A 17439-nucleotide genomic window follows, 5' to 3' on the forward strand; every position below is an offset into this window, starting at 1 on the left:
TTAGCTTTTCTGACAAATTCTACAACTCTAGGCTATAAATATGCACTATTTCTTCATGCTGTTCCTCTTTCTTCATGCTCTATTCCTCTTTCTAGTTTCCCATATATGTTTATCATGATTTCCAGACTTTCTCTAAGCAGAATGAAATATGGTGAAGCCATATTTCTTTTGCTATCTTCCTTCCTCTATACATGCTCACACTTATAAGTTTCCTTAGTGACCATTCAAAGTTACAACACTGAAAAAAGTGACCTACGACCATTTTTCACACTTCATTGCGGCATCTCCATGGTGACATGATCAAAATTCAGATGCTTAGCAATTGGCTCATATTTATAACAGTTGCAGTGCCCTGGGATCATGTAATCATCTTTTCCAACCTTCTGACAAGCAAAGTCAATGGGGAAACTAGATTCACTTAACTACTGTGTTACTAACATGACAACTGCAGTGATTCATTTAACATATGTGGCAAGAAAGGTTGTAAAATGAGGCAAAGTTTACTTTAAAAAATCTATCTAGCAACAGAAATTTTGTGCTCAATTGTGGACATAAATTGAGAATTACCTGTACTAATGCCTCAAAATTTTAGCATGTTGTTTATTGCGAGGGAATGACTATGTTCAAGTTTAACATGGTTTACCTGTTAAAAAAAATAGATACAATGCCCTCAAGTCAAGATCAAATTCTGATGAAAGCAGCAATCAAATTTTCTTTTCTTTTTTTTTATTTACATTTATATCCCGCCCTTCTCCGAAGACTCAGGGCGGCTTACACTATGTTAGCAATAGTCTTCATCCTATTTGTATATTTATATACAAAGTCAACTTATTGCCCCCAACAATCTGGGTCCTCATTTTACCTACCTTATAAAGGATGGAAGGCTGAGTCAACCTTGGGCCTGGTGGGACTAGAACCTGCAGTAATTGCAAGCAGCTGTATTAATAACAGACTGTCTTAACAGTCTGAGCCACAAGAGGCCCTATTATCATTACGTTTATCTAGCAACTATTTTTTAGATTTCAGCAGTTAATTTTTAAATGGAAATGTAAAGATAAACTATTCCCAGTTCTGTGGTTGTACCAAGAAAAACATTTCTCTTCTGGGCCAATTAGCTTGTAAGTGTTATGGATATTTTTAAATTTCTGAGGTTGGAGTAGTTTTTTTTAATACCTTTAATATTGTTCCCTTTTTATTGCTGGATATCCATTTTTGTGGGAAAGCAATTATGGTTGAATTTTATTACATTCTTAATTGCCAAGAAAATGCTTATTTATTGTTGTTTAAATGCTTATTTAATGCTCATTAAAATAAGGTAACACTTTATTAAGTCTGTATGCTGCCAGACTCCTAGTAATTCATTAAAATCAATAACACTATCCAACAACCAAAGTAAAGTGCTACCAAGAAATCTTAAAAGTGCTATAAAATTATTCTGCTGAGCACTGTAATCGTATCTCTCAAGTTCTACTTCTCCCTTGGTCTTTAGATTGCTATTATGTCAGACAAGATTTGTCAAGTATAAATGAGGATTACTGCACCTTCCCCTCATTATTGTTTAGTATTTGAGTCCCTCTCCCTTTCTATTTACAAGTTCACCTCTTTGTACACTCGTTCAGATTGCTTTCAGGACTATACCAAATGTTGTATACGCGTTTGGAAGAAATATCTACTATTTTTAAGAGGTGCTTGCTCTATTCCAGGGGTCTCCAACCTTGGCAACTTTAAGACTTGTGGACTTCAACTCCCAGAATTGAACTCTCAGAATTCAACTCTGGGAGTTGAAGTCCACAAGTCTTAAAGTTGCCAAGGTTGGAGAGCCCTGCACTATTCCATAGCTGGGGTTAGAGGACGAGGACCGGTTTGCATCATGGCTGGCTGGGGAATTCTGGGAGTTGAAATCCAAACTTCTTAAAAGTTGCCAAGGTTGAAAAACAGGGCTCTACAACGAGCAACTCCTCCGCTAAAGTGCCCGATTGACGAGACTGAACACCCACTGATCAGCCTTCCATTCCTTTCGCTGCCCCACCTCTCTGTCAGCGTGCGCGCATGCTCACGTGGCCGTGAAAGAGAAGGAGGGCCAATGGCAGGGCGTGGGCCTTTGGGGAAATGCTTGGTACCAGCGTTGCTAAGCGACGCGTGCTTACCGCGCGGCCTATGTCTCGGCTTCCTGCGACTACACGCGGGAGGGCGCAATTCGCGATGGCCACCGTCGGTGAATTCAGTGAGTCACAATTGATGGGAATTGAATCGGGCGGGCTCATTTTGCTGCTTTCTTCTCCTGTTTTTCCTCTCGCGGCGCTTTTGTCAGCAATCCAAGTACCCCGTTTCCAAGTAACGATTATCCAAAGGACTTTAAAAAGCGAGAGCCAGACGGTTAACTCTTGCGGTGTCCTGTTCGTGGAACAGTTTTGATGGAGATGGGAAAGCGCTTTGCTCATTCGCTCTCTCTCTCGTCGTAAATCGAGGATTAGGAGGAGTTAATGTAAAATTGGCAAAACTGCTAGGTGTGTTTTCCCTCCACTGTTGCTCCTTCTTGAAAATCTTGTAATTCTAGAAATTCTCTGTAGTCAAAATTTTGGAAGTCAAAGAATGTTCTCATTTTTGTTCCAGTAGTATACAATTAGAAGTCTCCGAGTGACAAATAAATTAAATAAAATGAAAAATAAAATAAATAAAGTATGCTGGGAAGACCCTTTAAGCCTCTGGAAGAGAGGTGAGATGTAATACAATGAATAAAAAGTCGAAGAGTTGTATACTAGACTTTAAAAAAATGCATATTTCGCTACAAAGGCAACCCCTTAATCACATTTGGAATATGAGGCAGCAATGTAGTATGGGTGCAAAATTAAGAGCCCAGACATCCAGGTCCTCTTCTGGCATTCCTCATTTAGTTTAGCGGCTGTGCTGGCTCTCAGAGGATGTCCCTGGCCTCCCCCACCTGGCACGTCCTATCCCAACACAACCTGCCCATGCTCCTTACCTGACATTCTGTCTCATCCTACTTAACAACCCACCCATCTTGGGGTTACACCACAGAAATTGCCAAGATTGCCATCACGAAGCAATGACATTGTGCTTTACGACTGCATCATTTATGCAGGCAATCTGGTCCCAATTGCCATTATCACCCAGGGATTACCTGTATATGGTTAGTTCTTTATCATCAGGCATGTGGCTGAGTGCATCAGTTAGGTTATTTTGTGAATAGTGGGTCTGTTTTTAATGATGGATATTGTTTCTATGTGTGTTGTTGTTTTTCTGCTTTTTGTGACTTTATATTTTAACTCTGATAGCAATCCAGAATCATGAGTTTGATGAATGAATGAATGAATGAATGAATGAATGAATGAATATGTAAATATGCTTACCCAATGAAGTCAATAGGATATAATTACAAATCAGTTAGATTTCTAATTAGAAATAAGAAGCAACTCTTTGGGGAAAAAAGCTGGTATACTAAGGAAGGGGGATTAAAGGCGAAGCAATTAACCATTTCTCAAGGTTTGAGTATGTTTCTCAGTTTTTATTAGACAAGAATGATAGAGAAAAATGAAGCCAACCAGTGAACCTCTGCCTCGTGAACATAGTACTGAGACTGTTCTCCAGTGCATTTTAAAGGAGTCCACCAGTGAATTTGATAGTTTACAATGGCTATCCAATCAAGGTAACAAAAGAATACACTTTCTAGCTTTCAGTTCTTTTTTTTTTAATCATGGGATAAGGGATACTTTCATAGTACTTGATTATAAGAAGTCATACTCTTGTTTCCTGAACAAATGGAAAAACAAGATTACAAGAGCTGTAATAAACAGCCTGAACTTCTGCCAAGAAAAAGAAGAGAGCTTTTTGCAAAGCGTCACAGGTTCTCTTCTTTAAAATGGCAGTTCTTTTTGTCAAGAAAGGTAGAGGGCTTATGCTGCTGCCCTCTATAAATGAGCTAATCTTCCAGGGAATCATGCTTTTTTCTCCGTCTTCTCTATTACTTGCAGCCAGAACAAAAACACTACTCAGAAAATTCTGGCTAATTATTATACATGGGATAAAATCCTGTTTTACTTAACAGCTAAATGAGACTATAAAACCATGGCAGATTTGAGCCTTTTGATTTAGTTCTCAGTGTAAACCACCCTACATCTCCTCTCTTCCTCTATTATATGAATAGCTCTGTAGGGTCAGACATATCAATAGTATCCCAATGCTTCTCAGTAAGGCATTAACCCTTTGTTGGGGAAATATATTTCATTGAATTTGTTTAGAAAATAAATACAGGTAGTCCTCGACTTTAGTGACCGTTCAAAGTTACAACAGTGACTTACAAAAATAGTGACTTATGATCATTTTTCACAGTTATGACCTTTGCAGCATTCCTACGAACAATGTGATTAAAATTCAGATGCTTGGCAACTGGTTATTACATGCAAGTAATAATTGTTGATGTGATCAATGACTCCTGCTTGCATTTCATTTAGTTTTTTCTCCATTTTGTTTCATTTAAATGTCAAGTTTACATTCAAATTATGTTAAAGTTTAGGCACACGGATACAGCCAAAAATCCAAGCTTTCTGAGTAAGATTCCTCTTAAAAGTATTCCACCTACAAATATGGTATACACATAGCACAATGAATGATAGACTGCATTTTCATGCGTATTTCCTGACAGGCAGTGCAGTCAGTGTTGAGTTGCAGAGTAAAGAGAGGGGAAATGTGCCCATTTTCTTCCACAGCATGACCATTATTTTCAAAACTAAGAAACCATCTGCATAGTTACATGTTGTGCTCAATGATCTTTGGACTGCGGCCATTTTCTCTGCCTACAGGATCTTTAAAACAGCACAGAGTTGAAGGAAAAAATATAAAGAAAACTGAGATGAGAACTGAGTTTTTAATATGGCTTTATATAATACAATCGGGATGGCACCCCTAAGATCTGTCTACTTGCCAGCTTAATCAAGTCACCAGGCCCCTGGATCCAACTCCTTATATCCTCTTCATGCTGCTACTTCTGTTCATCCTTTATCACAAATGAGTTTAATTTCCATCCCATATATAACTTCAACAAATGTCCATTAAGAAAAAATAAATCTTCTGGTCCAAAAAGCTTTCCCAAATCTGTTTTATATGCTGATTATCTCATAAACAACCACAGCAGTGTCTCTGTTTTTAAATAGGGGCTTCTGATCATAGTTTTCTATTTGCAAAGGCTGAACAACTTCTGGAAAAGCGAATGAAAGATGGAGAACAACTGGCATATTTTCTCAAAGGGCAACTTTATTTTGAAGAGGTAAAATTCTACAACTTTTAAAAGAATGTAAAGAATGCTGGAGGGAGACCGCATCAAAAGCAGGGATTAAGGACAATTTCAGATGTCAATATTTTAGAACTTTTTCCCAATTTTGTGCTTTCTAGAAATGGTAGCATTTATAATTCCCAACTTCACTGGTCTCACTAACTGGGGAGTTTGATATTTCCAACACAGTAGAATAGCTTCAAGTGTGAGAAAATAGTTTTAGTGTAATTAATATAGAAAGCTACCCTAGTGGCTTGGTTCACACATTTCTGAATTTGATTTAGAATAATAAGTAAATCAGGCCTGTATGTCTTGCTCAATAAATATGGGTTGCAAATACCGATGTGTGGTCTTAGTTTATGCATCCATATTCTAATCCAGGAGTAGACAGCCTGTGACACTCACTTATATTACTAAAATTTTAGTTCCCAAGTATTCTCCACCATTTGTCACGCTTACTTGGATTGTTGGGTGCTGCAAGGATTCCAATTTGAGTGACAATAGGAATCCAGGGTCACTAATAAGTATTTGCACAATGTCCCCTTTTTTAACACAGAAAAGCCAATGATATTTTCAACAAATGTGCCCACAAGGATGCTGTCATTCATTTCATAAGAACCATATAGAATGATAAGAATGGTCTAATTAGTGTGTGCTATTCACATAGTGAATAATGAATGAAAGGAAAAACTAATAAAAAACTGAAAAACTAATGAAAGGAACACGGTGGCTCAGTGGCTAAGAAACTGAGCTTGTCAATCAAAAGTTCGGCAGTTCAGTGGTTCGAATCCCTAGTGCCGCGTAACGGGGTGAGCTCCCGTTACTTGTCCCAGCTTCTGCCAACCTAGCAATTTGAAAGCACGTAAAAAATGCAAGTAGAAAAATAGGGACCACCTTTGGTGGGAAGGTTCCGTGGTGTTCCGTGCGCCTTTGGCGTTTAGTCATGCCGGCCACATGACTACAAAGACGTCTTTGGACAGCATTGGCTCTTCAGCTTTGAAACAGAGATGAACACCCCTAGAATCGGGAATGACTAGCACATATATTCAAGGGGAACCTTATTCATATAGCAGCCAAGGTGATTGGACGCTTGGGTGTAATAACAATCTTGTACTAATGTTCCCTAGCATTCAGAAAGTATGTAGAAGTATACTTTCTACAACATAGCTTCAGTGGAGAAATATGCATTTATCTTATTGCAAATGCAGATCCAAGAATTTGGATCCAAGCAATTGACTCTTTTGCAAGGTTTCCATCCAGGAACCTATTTGCTGTTAGACTTTTGTTTATGTTCTGAGAATAATTTTCTTCTTCACAGACTTACTTATCATTTCAGGTCCTACTGTTGTTCGCATTTGATGAAGTATTACTATCCTTGATGCACTTAATTTCAAATTTTAAGATGCTTAGTCACTTTTTTAATTATTTTAAATTAAGAATATATTATCTAGATAGGAATGATATTCTGAAAGATTCAACAGTCTGTAAGATGTACTAGCTGATTTAGTCCTAAATATTTGATTTTCTATGTGCCTGGTACAGAAACGGTATGAAGATGCATTATTGTATTTTGAACAAAACACGGATTTTCAGTCCATGTATCAGTTGGGTGTAATGTACTACGATGGATTGGGAACTACTCCAGATTCTGTAAGTTGCAACTAGAAAGTAGATATTAATAAATTTTCATAAATAAATAATATACATAAGTTTTTATTCAATAGTAGCACAAATTCTGAACAAGAAAAATGCAAAGGGAATGAAACTGCAAATCTTTTTATTCCATGATTCAACATATGAAGTTCTGTATTGAGATTTAGCATTTGTTTGCATGTATTTTTCTCAGAGTTCTTAGGAACACAGGCATTTTTTAATTACGTAAGCACAGGAAACACAAAAATGCAGTGGTGGAAATCTTAAAGGTTTGTTTTCACTTTACAAATAGCTTTGTACAGAACATGGGAGATAGCTACAAAATATTGAATTGCCTATATGGCATATGCAAAATACAGAACTACAATGATTCTGTGGGAAATAATCCAACATTGCCAAAAACAGATCATGCCAAACAAATCTTATTTCTTTGACAAAGTGACTAAATTAGTGGACTAGCGAAATGCAATGGACATAGTATACTTGGATTTTCAGTAAGGCATTTGACAAAGTAGGCCATAACCTACTTCTTGGTAATCTAGAAAAATGTGGGACAGACAGCATCATCACAAGAAGGATTTGTAATTGTCTGACAAATCACGCTCAACGTGTAGTCCTTGGAACTACAGCTACATGAAGGAAAGTAAGCAGTGGAGTATCCCAAGGTTCCATTTTAGGCCCAGTACTTTCCATAAGCTAGTTAGATATATGATAGATAGATAGATAGATAGATAGATAGATAGATAGATAGATGATAGATAGATAGATAAATAAATAAATAGATGAAGGAATAGAAGGGGAACTCATCAAATTTGCAGATGGCACTAAGCTGGCAGATGGATCTCGACAGACTAGAACTTTAGACCTTATCCAACAAAATAAAATTCAATGTAGAGAAAAGTAAGATCTTACACTTAGGCAAGAAAAACAAAAAGCACAGGTTCAGATTTGGTGAAACCAGGCTCAATAGCAGTGAGAGGGATCTTGGAGTCCTGATAGATAATCATTTAAATATGAGTCAGTAGTGTGTGCAGTAGCCAAAAAAGCCAATTCAATCCTAGGATGAATTAACAGAGAGATAGAATCAAAATCATGTTAAGTACTAGCACCACTTTACAAAGCTTTAGTAAGATCTCATCTGGAATGCTGCATCCAATTTTGGTTATCACATTATTAAAAAGTTGTTGAGACTTTTGCAGAGAAGAGCAACAAAAATGATAAGGGGCCTGGAAACTAAAACATATGATGAACGGTTGCAGGAATTGGGTATGGCTAGTCTAATGACAAGAAGGATCGGGGTGACACAATAGCAGTGTTCCAATATTTGAAAGGTGCCACAAAGAAGGGGGGGTGTTATGTTGCAAATCACCAAGTATCTCAACTAGGCACACCTCCTCTGGTTTCTGTTCAATAGAAATTGCTATTGTCATCATATCTCCATCAATTAAATGTTGTAACATTTCATCTCAAACAGCAGACCCTTTCATGACTTGGTCTGACATGCAAGTGGGCTGCTTGTTCACAAGTGATCCATGTCTTGACAGGATCACTTATTCTTTGCTTTGATTCACCTGCAGAAGAAAGGAGTTGAATATATGAAGAAGATTCTTGACTCTGACTCCCCTAAAGCAAGACATTTAAAATTTGCTGCTGCATACAACCTTGGCCGAGCTTACTATGAAGGACGTGGGACTCAATTTTCTGAAGAAGAAGCTGAAAGGTAACCTTTCTTTATAATGCATCCATGTATGGCCATATCAGCCTGACTGTTTTGGAGCAAACTATAATAATATAGTCTGAGCCATGATTTCAACATAAAGGTCCCCAAAGCACTTCTTTGAGTGCTTCAAGATGGAGAACTCTTTGTGTTAACAATTAAAATAAGTTCACAGCTGTTATTTATTTCCCTAAATAGATTTTCAGTTGAAAGGAGAACAGAAATTGCAGGAAAATATTGGAAGTTTAGAAATGGAAGTTGCCTAGAGCTCCCTCTAAGTTTTAGGATTGATACTGAATGATTTCACAATAAAAAAAAATCCTGTTCTGAAACACCTTTTTTTTGTAAAGGTCAGGTTTCCAATTTGATGCCAATGCATGAATAAGAGACTTGTGGTCTTCCCAGTGATGTTGACCTATAACACCCAAAATGCTTTAGCATTGGTTATGCTGGGTGGGGTTGTTTAATTAGTTTGATAGTTTTTGTAATACGTTTTACAACATCTGAGAAATTTACACAGGGCTATGAATGAAAAAAGGAATAGTCTAATCACATCATTGTTACTATTGTTTTCTAGATTATGGATTATTGCTGCAGATCATGGGAACCCAAAAGCAAGTGTAAAGGCTCAGAGTGCACTTGGAATGTTGTATTCAGCACATGCTAAGGATCTTAAAAAGGTAGCTTCTTCTTTGGAATAGTTTTATTCCAAGCCCTGCATTCAACTGGCCAAATGGAGTGTCTTTCCATTTGGAAATGGTAAAAAAAAGGCAGCCAGATGAAGAGAACTAGAGACCCAATGAGGCATAGTGATTAAGGAGTTGGACCAGAACGAGGAAAACCCAGGGTTTCATCTACCATCAGCCACAGAATCTCACTGGATGATTTTGGGTCAAAGGCTCAAACAACATTCTTCAGTGATTTATCTTCTCTATTGGCTAAAAAAAATAGTACTATATTTCACTGTTGTTTTAAAACCTAAGCAAAATTATCTGGCAGCCTGAAAATAGAATTATGTGCATGAAGAACATTACGTTCATTTTAAATTGCAAATTATGGTATCTCATTTTTTCAGAATAATGAAATGTAGGATTGTTTCCTATCTAAACAGCACAGGCAACTGCTAAAGAATGTCAGTTACATATACAGTATCATTGCCATTTTGAAGATTATCAATCTTAATATTTCTGGGTAGCTACAGAGGCAGTTATTAAACCCAAAGCATAATCCTTGGCTCTGTATCTATCAGTCCACATAGCTTGAATGTAGCAAAAATCCTTTTCTTCTTCCTGCCCAAATGATTTTTGGAAAGTTGTTTTTATGCAGGCGTTCTTTTGGCACTCAGAAGCTTGTGGGAATGGAAGCTTGGAATCTCAAGGCATCCTTGGGATTATGTATCTTCATGGACATGGCATACGTCACAATTTGAAGGCTGCTTTGGAGTGCCTCAATCAGGCATCAGATCGAGGAAATGTCTATGCTAAAGGCCATCTGGTGGAATATTATTACAAGAGGAAATGTTTTATAAAAGCGGCCGAGTTTGCCAAAAGGTGAATTCATTTTAGTTCATTCTTTAAGGGGAAGTTAATTGGGAAAAAGGAATTATCAGTCAAATTCACCAGTATTTATGTGGGCAGACAACTAAACATTTGCACCTAATTGGCAAGAGGTCAGCATATGTATTTCAGATGCTATGTGATATGTATATTAATTAAAAATAATGCATTATTAAAACTAAATAACATTTTAACATCTCTCCTGTTGTGGCTTTTAAAGGCACAAAGATTTTTATATAAGAGCTTTTCATATCTATAAACAATTAGTTTTTGCTATGCTTGGTGCCTGGCTAGGTGGCTCAGTGGCTAAGATGCTGAGCATATCGATCAGAAAGGTCAGTTCAGCAGTTCGCATCCCTACTATAGGTCTCCTGCGTAAGCAGGGGGTTGGACTAAGATAACCTCCAAGGTCCCTTCCAACTCTGTTATTGTTAAACACTACATTAATTCTGAATATAGTTTATAACTGTATAAAAACTCTTAAGTACAGGCAGTCTTCGACCTTACGATTATTTGTTCAGTTACGATGGTGCTGAATGAATGATGGTTATAACCACTTCTTGAAGATCCTGCCATCTGAACATCTCCATAGTCACACGATCAGTCTGGGTGCTTGACAACTTATTACTGATTACCTGGGATCACGTGATCATCATTTGCAACATCTCTGCTTTCTTTTTAATGTTAATGTCATTGAAAGTTTTCAAAAGAAAAAGAAAAATTAATACAATCTAAAATAAAGTAAGAAGGAAAAATAAAAAATAAAAATCTAAATTGTGAAAAGGAAAAAAATAGAAAAAAATAAAAAAGTCGCTTCTGATCTTGTTACAGTAGTTATAAGTACAGTACAATTGTATATTTACCTCTTTCTCTAAGTTACCTGGTGACTCTCTTTTTTCTGCAATGTATCCTAATTGTCAAAACAAGTCGTTCTATACCCTATAACAGTATCCAGAAGCTTCAAATGGTACTGAATGCAATGGTGCAGGCAGTTATGTGTGCTCCTAGAACATGTTACAAGTCTGCTCCACAAGCTGCCAGTTTGCTTCCAGGTCCAATTCAAGGGGCTGGCTGGCTGGCTGGCTGGGTCCATCCATCCATCCATCCGCCACCTATCTCACAGTGAGGCTACTCTAGGCAGCTTACAATAACAAAAAGAAAATGAAAAGAATGTAAATAGAACAAAATAACAAATGTACTACTTATTTTCTTTTCTCTAATAAAACATGTTAATTGGCCAGAACAGCAAGTTCTGTTATGTTCACGAACTACTTATGCATTATAGATATTGCCAATAATTTTGGTGTATCATTTATAAAAACAAAGTTATGCCTTTTTCCCAACTTTTTTATCCTTCAATCCCAAGTCAATGGGGAATCCTAACACACTTCCCCAGCAGAGAAGATTGCAAATTGCTGGATAAGAGTCTCCCACCTGCACACACTCTCCAGCCCCCCTGCACTTGCACCACACAGGCCACTTGCCCTTTCCCCCCAATCTTTACTGTGCTTCACTCTCACCCTTGTACACCCTCCTTGACCTGTGCTGCCTCCCGTGCAGTCCCCCGCCCCAGCCTATGCAATACCTCTCTTGGGCCCTCAAACTGTCTCTGACCAATGTGCTGTCCTTTGCTGACTCTTTTGCTGACCTTGCTCTGCTTCCCTTGTACCTTCACACACCCTCCCTAACCTGTGTTCTCATGAATCCTCTACCCCTTCCCTATATCCCCACAAATCCCTCACTTTATTCCCTACCTGGAAGCAGCCACTTACCTTCCTGCTTGGAAATTGCAACTTCCTGCTGAGTTCCCCAGTGATCTTGGGGGTGGAAAGCAAGAAGTTGCTTCACCTAACAACTGTGGAATTCAATTAATGACTGCAACTGGGACTATAGGAATTGCCATCACTAGGCAATATGGTTGTGCTTTACAGACGCATCACTTAATCACAGAATTCCAGACCAATTGCCGTCATAAGTCGAGGATTACCTGTACATGAATTTAGGGCTTATAAACTATGGCATATTTTGGTACAACCCTGTTAGTCTTTTATACAAAAAGTCTAGACTTTGACAAACAAGTTCTTAGTAATTATTTGAATTATACTTTCGTGTTCTGAAATTACTAATTTTTTACCTTATTATGCATTTCCAAATAGAGTAACAGAAAACGACAATGTTGAAAAGATAGCAAAGGAAACAGATTGTCTTCCATTTTACATAAGCAGAGGACTTGCAATGGCTTCTTTCTACTTGGCCAGATGCCTCCAGCTTGGCCGAGGAACCCAACAAGATTTAGCAGCAGCTAAAAAATATTATTCTAAGGTAAGAGGAGGGTGGCTCTATCTTTTTAATTGGATGTGAGTTTACTTCCTTAAGTTTACTGTTAGGCTTATCTGTGATATATGAAACAGAATTATACATGAAAAACTGTTTATAGCACATCTGAAAAGAACTAATAACAATGTTATTCAATTATCCAATTGACTTACTTGAGGCAAGTTAAGTTTGTGCCCCATTTGTTGTTTACTGCCACTTGATGTGGAAGATTTCAAAACTTACTTTAAGATAGATGATACAGACATAATCATGCAAATTCTAAGCAAATACTCTTACTATTCATGTGGTTATCAAAAGCATGTATACTCTACAGTCAGCACTAATGCTGTTTTGAAGGACACTGTAATCTTAAGCATAGGGAATACCAGTTTCTGAATAAGTCTACCATATTCCCAGGTTCATATACTCCCTGCCTTCTTCACTTCCATTTTTAGATTAATGAAAGTTTATAGAGGCTTTTCATAAACATTAATCTTAAAATTATTGGGAACAAAATAGTTTTATAAGCTATGGCTTGAAGCTGGCTTGTTTCTGGTAACTATACTGTAGTTAACATCACTCACTTTTTCTCCAAGCTCAGACCACATGGCAAGCTGTAAATATTCAAAAATGAAACAAAAGCATTTGAATTTCTTGAAAGATTATATGGGGGAAATGAGCCAACCTAGGTCACGCTATGATTTAGTAGATTCTTGACTCAGTTCCTTGTTTTGTTTCAATTTTTAAAAAATTAAGTACCTTGTGCCTGAAATTGGACATTTTCTGTGGAATAAATGTGACCATCCTCTATAAATAATCAATTATTTTAATTTTACAGATATCAAATAAAATAACCAATTGCCAGTCTTTGTTTTAACTACAGCAATAATGCAGTGAATTTATAATCTAAGTATAATAATAATGATGCTTTTAAAATTTTTAAAGATGTGCCTATCCTAGGTTCCTGTAAAGAAGTTGATAAATGGGCAAAAATGTTAAATCCAGTCTAAATCTGGCAATTAAAGCTTAACTTCTTCCATGATAGATGTTCCAAATGGGAAAGCTACCTTGCCATATCAGTTGAGAGATTAAAAAAGGGGGAATGGAAGATTAAGGAGATCGAAAGCGTATTTTTAGTTTAATGATTTAACCCAAGGAAGCTTAGGAAACAATATCTACTAGCACAGTGAGCTTGTAGAAGACACAATCAATCTTATGTTTTAGAATATATTTTTGTCTATTTTTAAAGGCATGTCGATTGGATCCTGCTTTAGCTGCTGATCTTGAGCTGACTGCAAATCATGGGAGAATTTAGAATATTATTTCGCTGAATCTAAGCAACACGTTTCTTTCAGGTTCTGATTAATGTTAACAAACTTTTGTCTCCCTTATTCTTCATTCAGAAGAATATAAATTTCCTTCAGTAAAGTTATACCATTACTTTGTAAAGTTATTCTTTAACTCTATTAATATAATAAAAGTTGACTGATGATCATTGAGTACATTTCTGAAGGCATTTGCAATCAGCTATCCTTGGTTAAGGCCAGTGGTAAATCCAAATTTTTTTACTACCAGTTCTGTGGGCATGTCTTGGTGGGCGTGGTATGGCTTGGTGGGCATGGCAGGGGAAGGATATTGCAAAATCTCCATTCCCACCCCACTCTGGGGCCAGCCAGAGGTGGTATTTGCTCATTCTCTGAATTACTCAAAAATTCTCTGCTTCTCGAGAACCTTTCAGAACCTGCTGGATTTCACCCCTGGTTAAGGCGGTACTCTGCCTTACATAATATTGCTTGTGATCCTTTGTAGTTATAGTGAAGAAAGTTTGGCTAGCCTCTCAGATGAAAAAGGAAGTCTCCAGTCCTTAGCTTAAGGATAAATTCTGCCATAATCATGAGGTTTAGAGACTGCAATCATGAGGTTTAGAAAATGCAATTGTCTTGTGTTTCTCAAAACTGATTTCAAACAAGATCATTTCTATATAGAATGAGATAAGGAATAAAGAGAAAGCATAAACACACTTCAAAGAAAACAAACAAAATATTCATTTACTTAAACCAGCTTCTTTCATACACTGAAAAAGAATAGAAATCACTGTAGGTAATCCTGCACACGGCATCGTCAGACGCTGAAGAAAATGACAGAAGAAATATAGAAAACCTATTATTTATTTATGATGCACTGTGAGGTTGGACGCAAACAAAAGGAAAATGTAGCCAGTCTATTACATAGCTCCACATAATTTTTATATGGATTCTGTCTTCTAGGTAAAAAAAATGGTCCCAAAAACACTCAGGAAAACATTGAGTATTTGTCACATCAGAGTGCTTTCAGTTTGTGAATATCAAAGTGCCAGGACTTCTTCAGTTATCTTGAAGAAATATAGACTACTTAGCTATACTGCCTAAAATAATATAGTTTTAACAAGTTGTATACTGATTTAGTAATTATTTTTGATTACTATAAAATGTATGAAAAAAGTTTGCCCAATATATATAAAAATATTTCATTGCACATTAGAAAGAACACTGAGAACACTAAATTAGCAGTGTACCCATGTATAACTAATTTAAAAAATAAATTTAAAACATCCTTTAAAAGCCCTGACTTCCTAAAACATTCTTCCATAGTTGCTGAAAAATTATTTGGTAATTTTTTTTGCATATAGTTAAATCAATATCTACTATAATTAGACTATTTGAATAATTACTTGAAATCAGTAAGCCCTGAAATTCCTGGTAGACACAGGTTACCAATGGTGATATATAGATAATACATTGCAGAAGAAAAGTAGATTATAATTCAGGCCTTTATGCATTGGATCAGTTAATTACCATAATATGCATTGCAACACATCTGTGTATTTAAAATCATAGCTTAAGGTTCACTGCTGTTAAAAAGAACAAGCTAACTTGCTTAATGTGTAAATTGTTAGGATTTTTTAAAAAACAAATATAAAAAGATCAACTTGTCTCATATTTGCTAGATAGTGGCTCTTTTCTTTGCACCTATTGGTAATACTGTCTTTGAGACATACACATCTGAAAATACTGTATTTTTTTTAGTATGACACATTCATAAATTAAGTTCAGAATACAAACTGCTACTCTAACAACTTAACAGCTCTCTTATCTGTTCTTTAAATGGCTAAACTGGCAACCTTGACATAAAATTAAATAAGGGTGTAATAGCCCTTTTAAAAGGGATACTTTACGGAAAACATACCCTGGAGAACATCAAAGTAAGCTGAGTGATTTAACTGCACTTCAATTTATTAGGATGATAATGTATTTATATCCTGCTTAAGGCTGATTCACTCACAATTTATTTCAAGATAACGCTAAATTTTGGTTTTCGTGTTCAAACAAAAACAATTCTTTGAAACAGCACTCCAACTTTCAAACTGTAATGAGAGATGTAATTATGAAGCAGTGCGCTCTATTTTTATAATTTATTGCTTACAAAGGCTGCAAACTATGGAAAATCTTTGGTAAAAATAAAAGCAGTAAAATTTACACAGTATCTTTACATATATTGCACAACAAGGCTCATCAATACACAAGAAAATAGAGGAACAATCAGTATCCTCAGCGAAAAAAATAACTGTACAACATCCATTAAGATATCACTAAAGCCAAATGCCTTTTGTAAATGTTTAAAATATTTTATATTTCATATATCTTATATTAACATTCACATTCAAACTGTATCTTAAAGAGATTTATTCATATAACATGTTAAATAAAAGCCAGAAACTACACATTGCTGGCATTCTATCCTATCATCTGTTCTTTTCAAGTCTGCTTTTCTTTGCTTTGTGTAAATCTAAAAAAAGAGAAAAATATACAAATTCTCAGAAGTTTTCAGTCAACCCTCTATGGAAAAGAGGGAAATGTTTAATGTCTATTATTACCAACAGACATTCTTCTTACAATTCACCTGGACATTCAAACCTGAGCTGCTTTAACCTTCTCTAAATGAATTCGCAGTTCAGGACACAATTCAAGTAGCAGCATTTCCAATAATACCTAGGAGAAAAAAAATTGAAATGTATTTTTTTTCTTCTAAATTGACATTAGAACATCAAATATCACAGTATTAACTCGAGCACTGAAGCACGATTTACTTCTGAAGAGACATCTTGGGGACCCCAGAATGGACAATTTAGGGGTTACAGGAAGGCTGGGTGTATAAGCATTACAAATAAGGTAAAAGCTTTTACTGCCCAGCCCAGCATGTTTCCTGATCTGCAACCAACTTTAAATAAATGAATCTGAATATTTTGTGTAGGGAAGTATAATGAAAAGGTCTCTCAATAAAGAGACAGAAAGCTCCCTGTTCTCAAATAGGATTGCTCTGTGTACCATCAAGTACACAATATGCACGACTGCAGGTGTGTACACAGCTGTCCATCATCTTCCCATTTTCCAGGTGATTCTAGTATGGTAGAGGGCCAAATTGTTATCATATATTGGTGTTAACTGACAAACAGAGACTTCTAGATCTAGTATGATTGAGGCGATCTCAAGAATTAGTAAATTATTTTTATAATTAATTTGATTTAACCCATTTCCTTCCATTGCTTCAGCTACTACCCAGCTAGAGAAGGACCAGAAATTGAAGAAAACAGGTGTGAACTTTACATTCTCTTAAGTGGATTTCACCCATTCCAAGTTTAAAAAAATGTTCTATGAAACAGTATATTAGACAGTGAAGCTTCTAAGATCTGAGAAAGGATCAGTTTTAAATAACAAGCAACCTCACAGTCTTGAGTTAAACTCACATAAAGAAGATGCTTATTGGCCTTAGTTTCTTGTAGTGCATTGAACACTTTGATTACACCATGACGAGCATTTTGCTGTCCAACGAGACTTTGGAGCGTGTCTGAAAGAAGCATTTTTTTTAAA

At 36.4% G+C, this 17439-nt stretch overlaps 2 protein-coding genes across 7 annotated transcripts in view; one reads left to right on the top strand and one right to left on the bottom strand.

Annotated features, from left to right (window-relative positions):
- The first annotated feature begins 2101 nt into the window (after positions 1–2101).
- On the top strand, positions 2102–13909 carry LRP2BP (LRP2 binding protein). 3 transcript variants are annotated; one of them, XM_058193031.1, is made up of 9 exons: positions 2102–2224; positions 3524–3667; positions 5172–5284; positions 6833–6940; positions 8488–8663; positions 9238–9340; positions 9987–10210; positions 12373–12538; positions 13782–13909. In XM_058193031.1, the coding sequence occupies exons 2-9, from the start codon at positions 3553–3555 to the stop codon at positions 13845–13847; spliced, it is 1071 nt and encodes a 356-aa protein (XP_058049014.1). In that variant the 5' UTR covers positions 2102–2224; positions 3524–3552; the 3' UTR covers positions 13848–13909. The 3 variants fall into 3 exon arrangements, with proteins under 3 accessions (XP_058049014.1, XP_058049015.1, XP_058049016.1); XM_058193032.1 differs by having other exon boundaries at positions 8521–8663; XM_058193033.1 differs by lacking the exon at positions 2102–2224 and having other exon boundaries at positions 3548–3667; positions 5204–5284.
- Positions 13910–14387: 478 nt separating this feature from the next.
- Positions 14388–17439, bottom strand: part of SNX25 (sorting nexin 25) — a 71246-nt gene continuing 68194 nt past the window's right edge. For 2 of the 4 annotated variants that reach the window (XM_058193029.1, XM_058193026.1), the window contains 2 exons: positions 17316–17416; positions 14521–16560 (listed from right to left, as the gene is read on the bottom strand). In XM_058193029.1, the coding sequence (XP_058049012.1) occupies positions 16480–16560; positions 17316–17416 (182 nt within the window). In that variant the 3' untranslated portion in view covers positions 14521–16479. The other 2 variants (XM_058193028.1, XM_058193027.1) reach the window with 2 other exon arrangements.

This window comes from Ahaetulla prasina, chromosome 8 (assembly GCF_028640845.1).
Source record: "Ahaetulla prasina isolate Xishuangbanna chromosome 8, ASM2864084v1, whole genome shotgun sequence".
Taxonomy (NCBI): domain Eukaryota; kingdom Metazoa; phylum Chordata; class Lepidosauria; order Squamata; family Colubridae; genus Ahaetulla; species Ahaetulla prasina.

What these genes read in the sequence shown, in the direction of transcription:
- LRP2BP (XM_058193031.1), top strand. Translation starts at nt 3,553, where the DNA reads ATGAAGCCAACCAGTGAACCTCTGCCTCGTGAACATAGTACTGAGACT. An exon ending in ATGCTAAGGATCTTAAAAAG is followed by an intron (nt 9,341 to 9,986) that starts GTAGCTTCTTCT and finishes GTTTTTATGCAG; the next exon opens with GCGTTCTTTTGGCACTCAGA. An exon ending in CTAAAAAATATTATTCTAAG is followed by an intron (nt 12,539 to 13,781) that starts GTAAGAGGAGGG and finishes CTATTTTTAAAG; the next exon opens with GCATGTCGATTGGATCCTGC.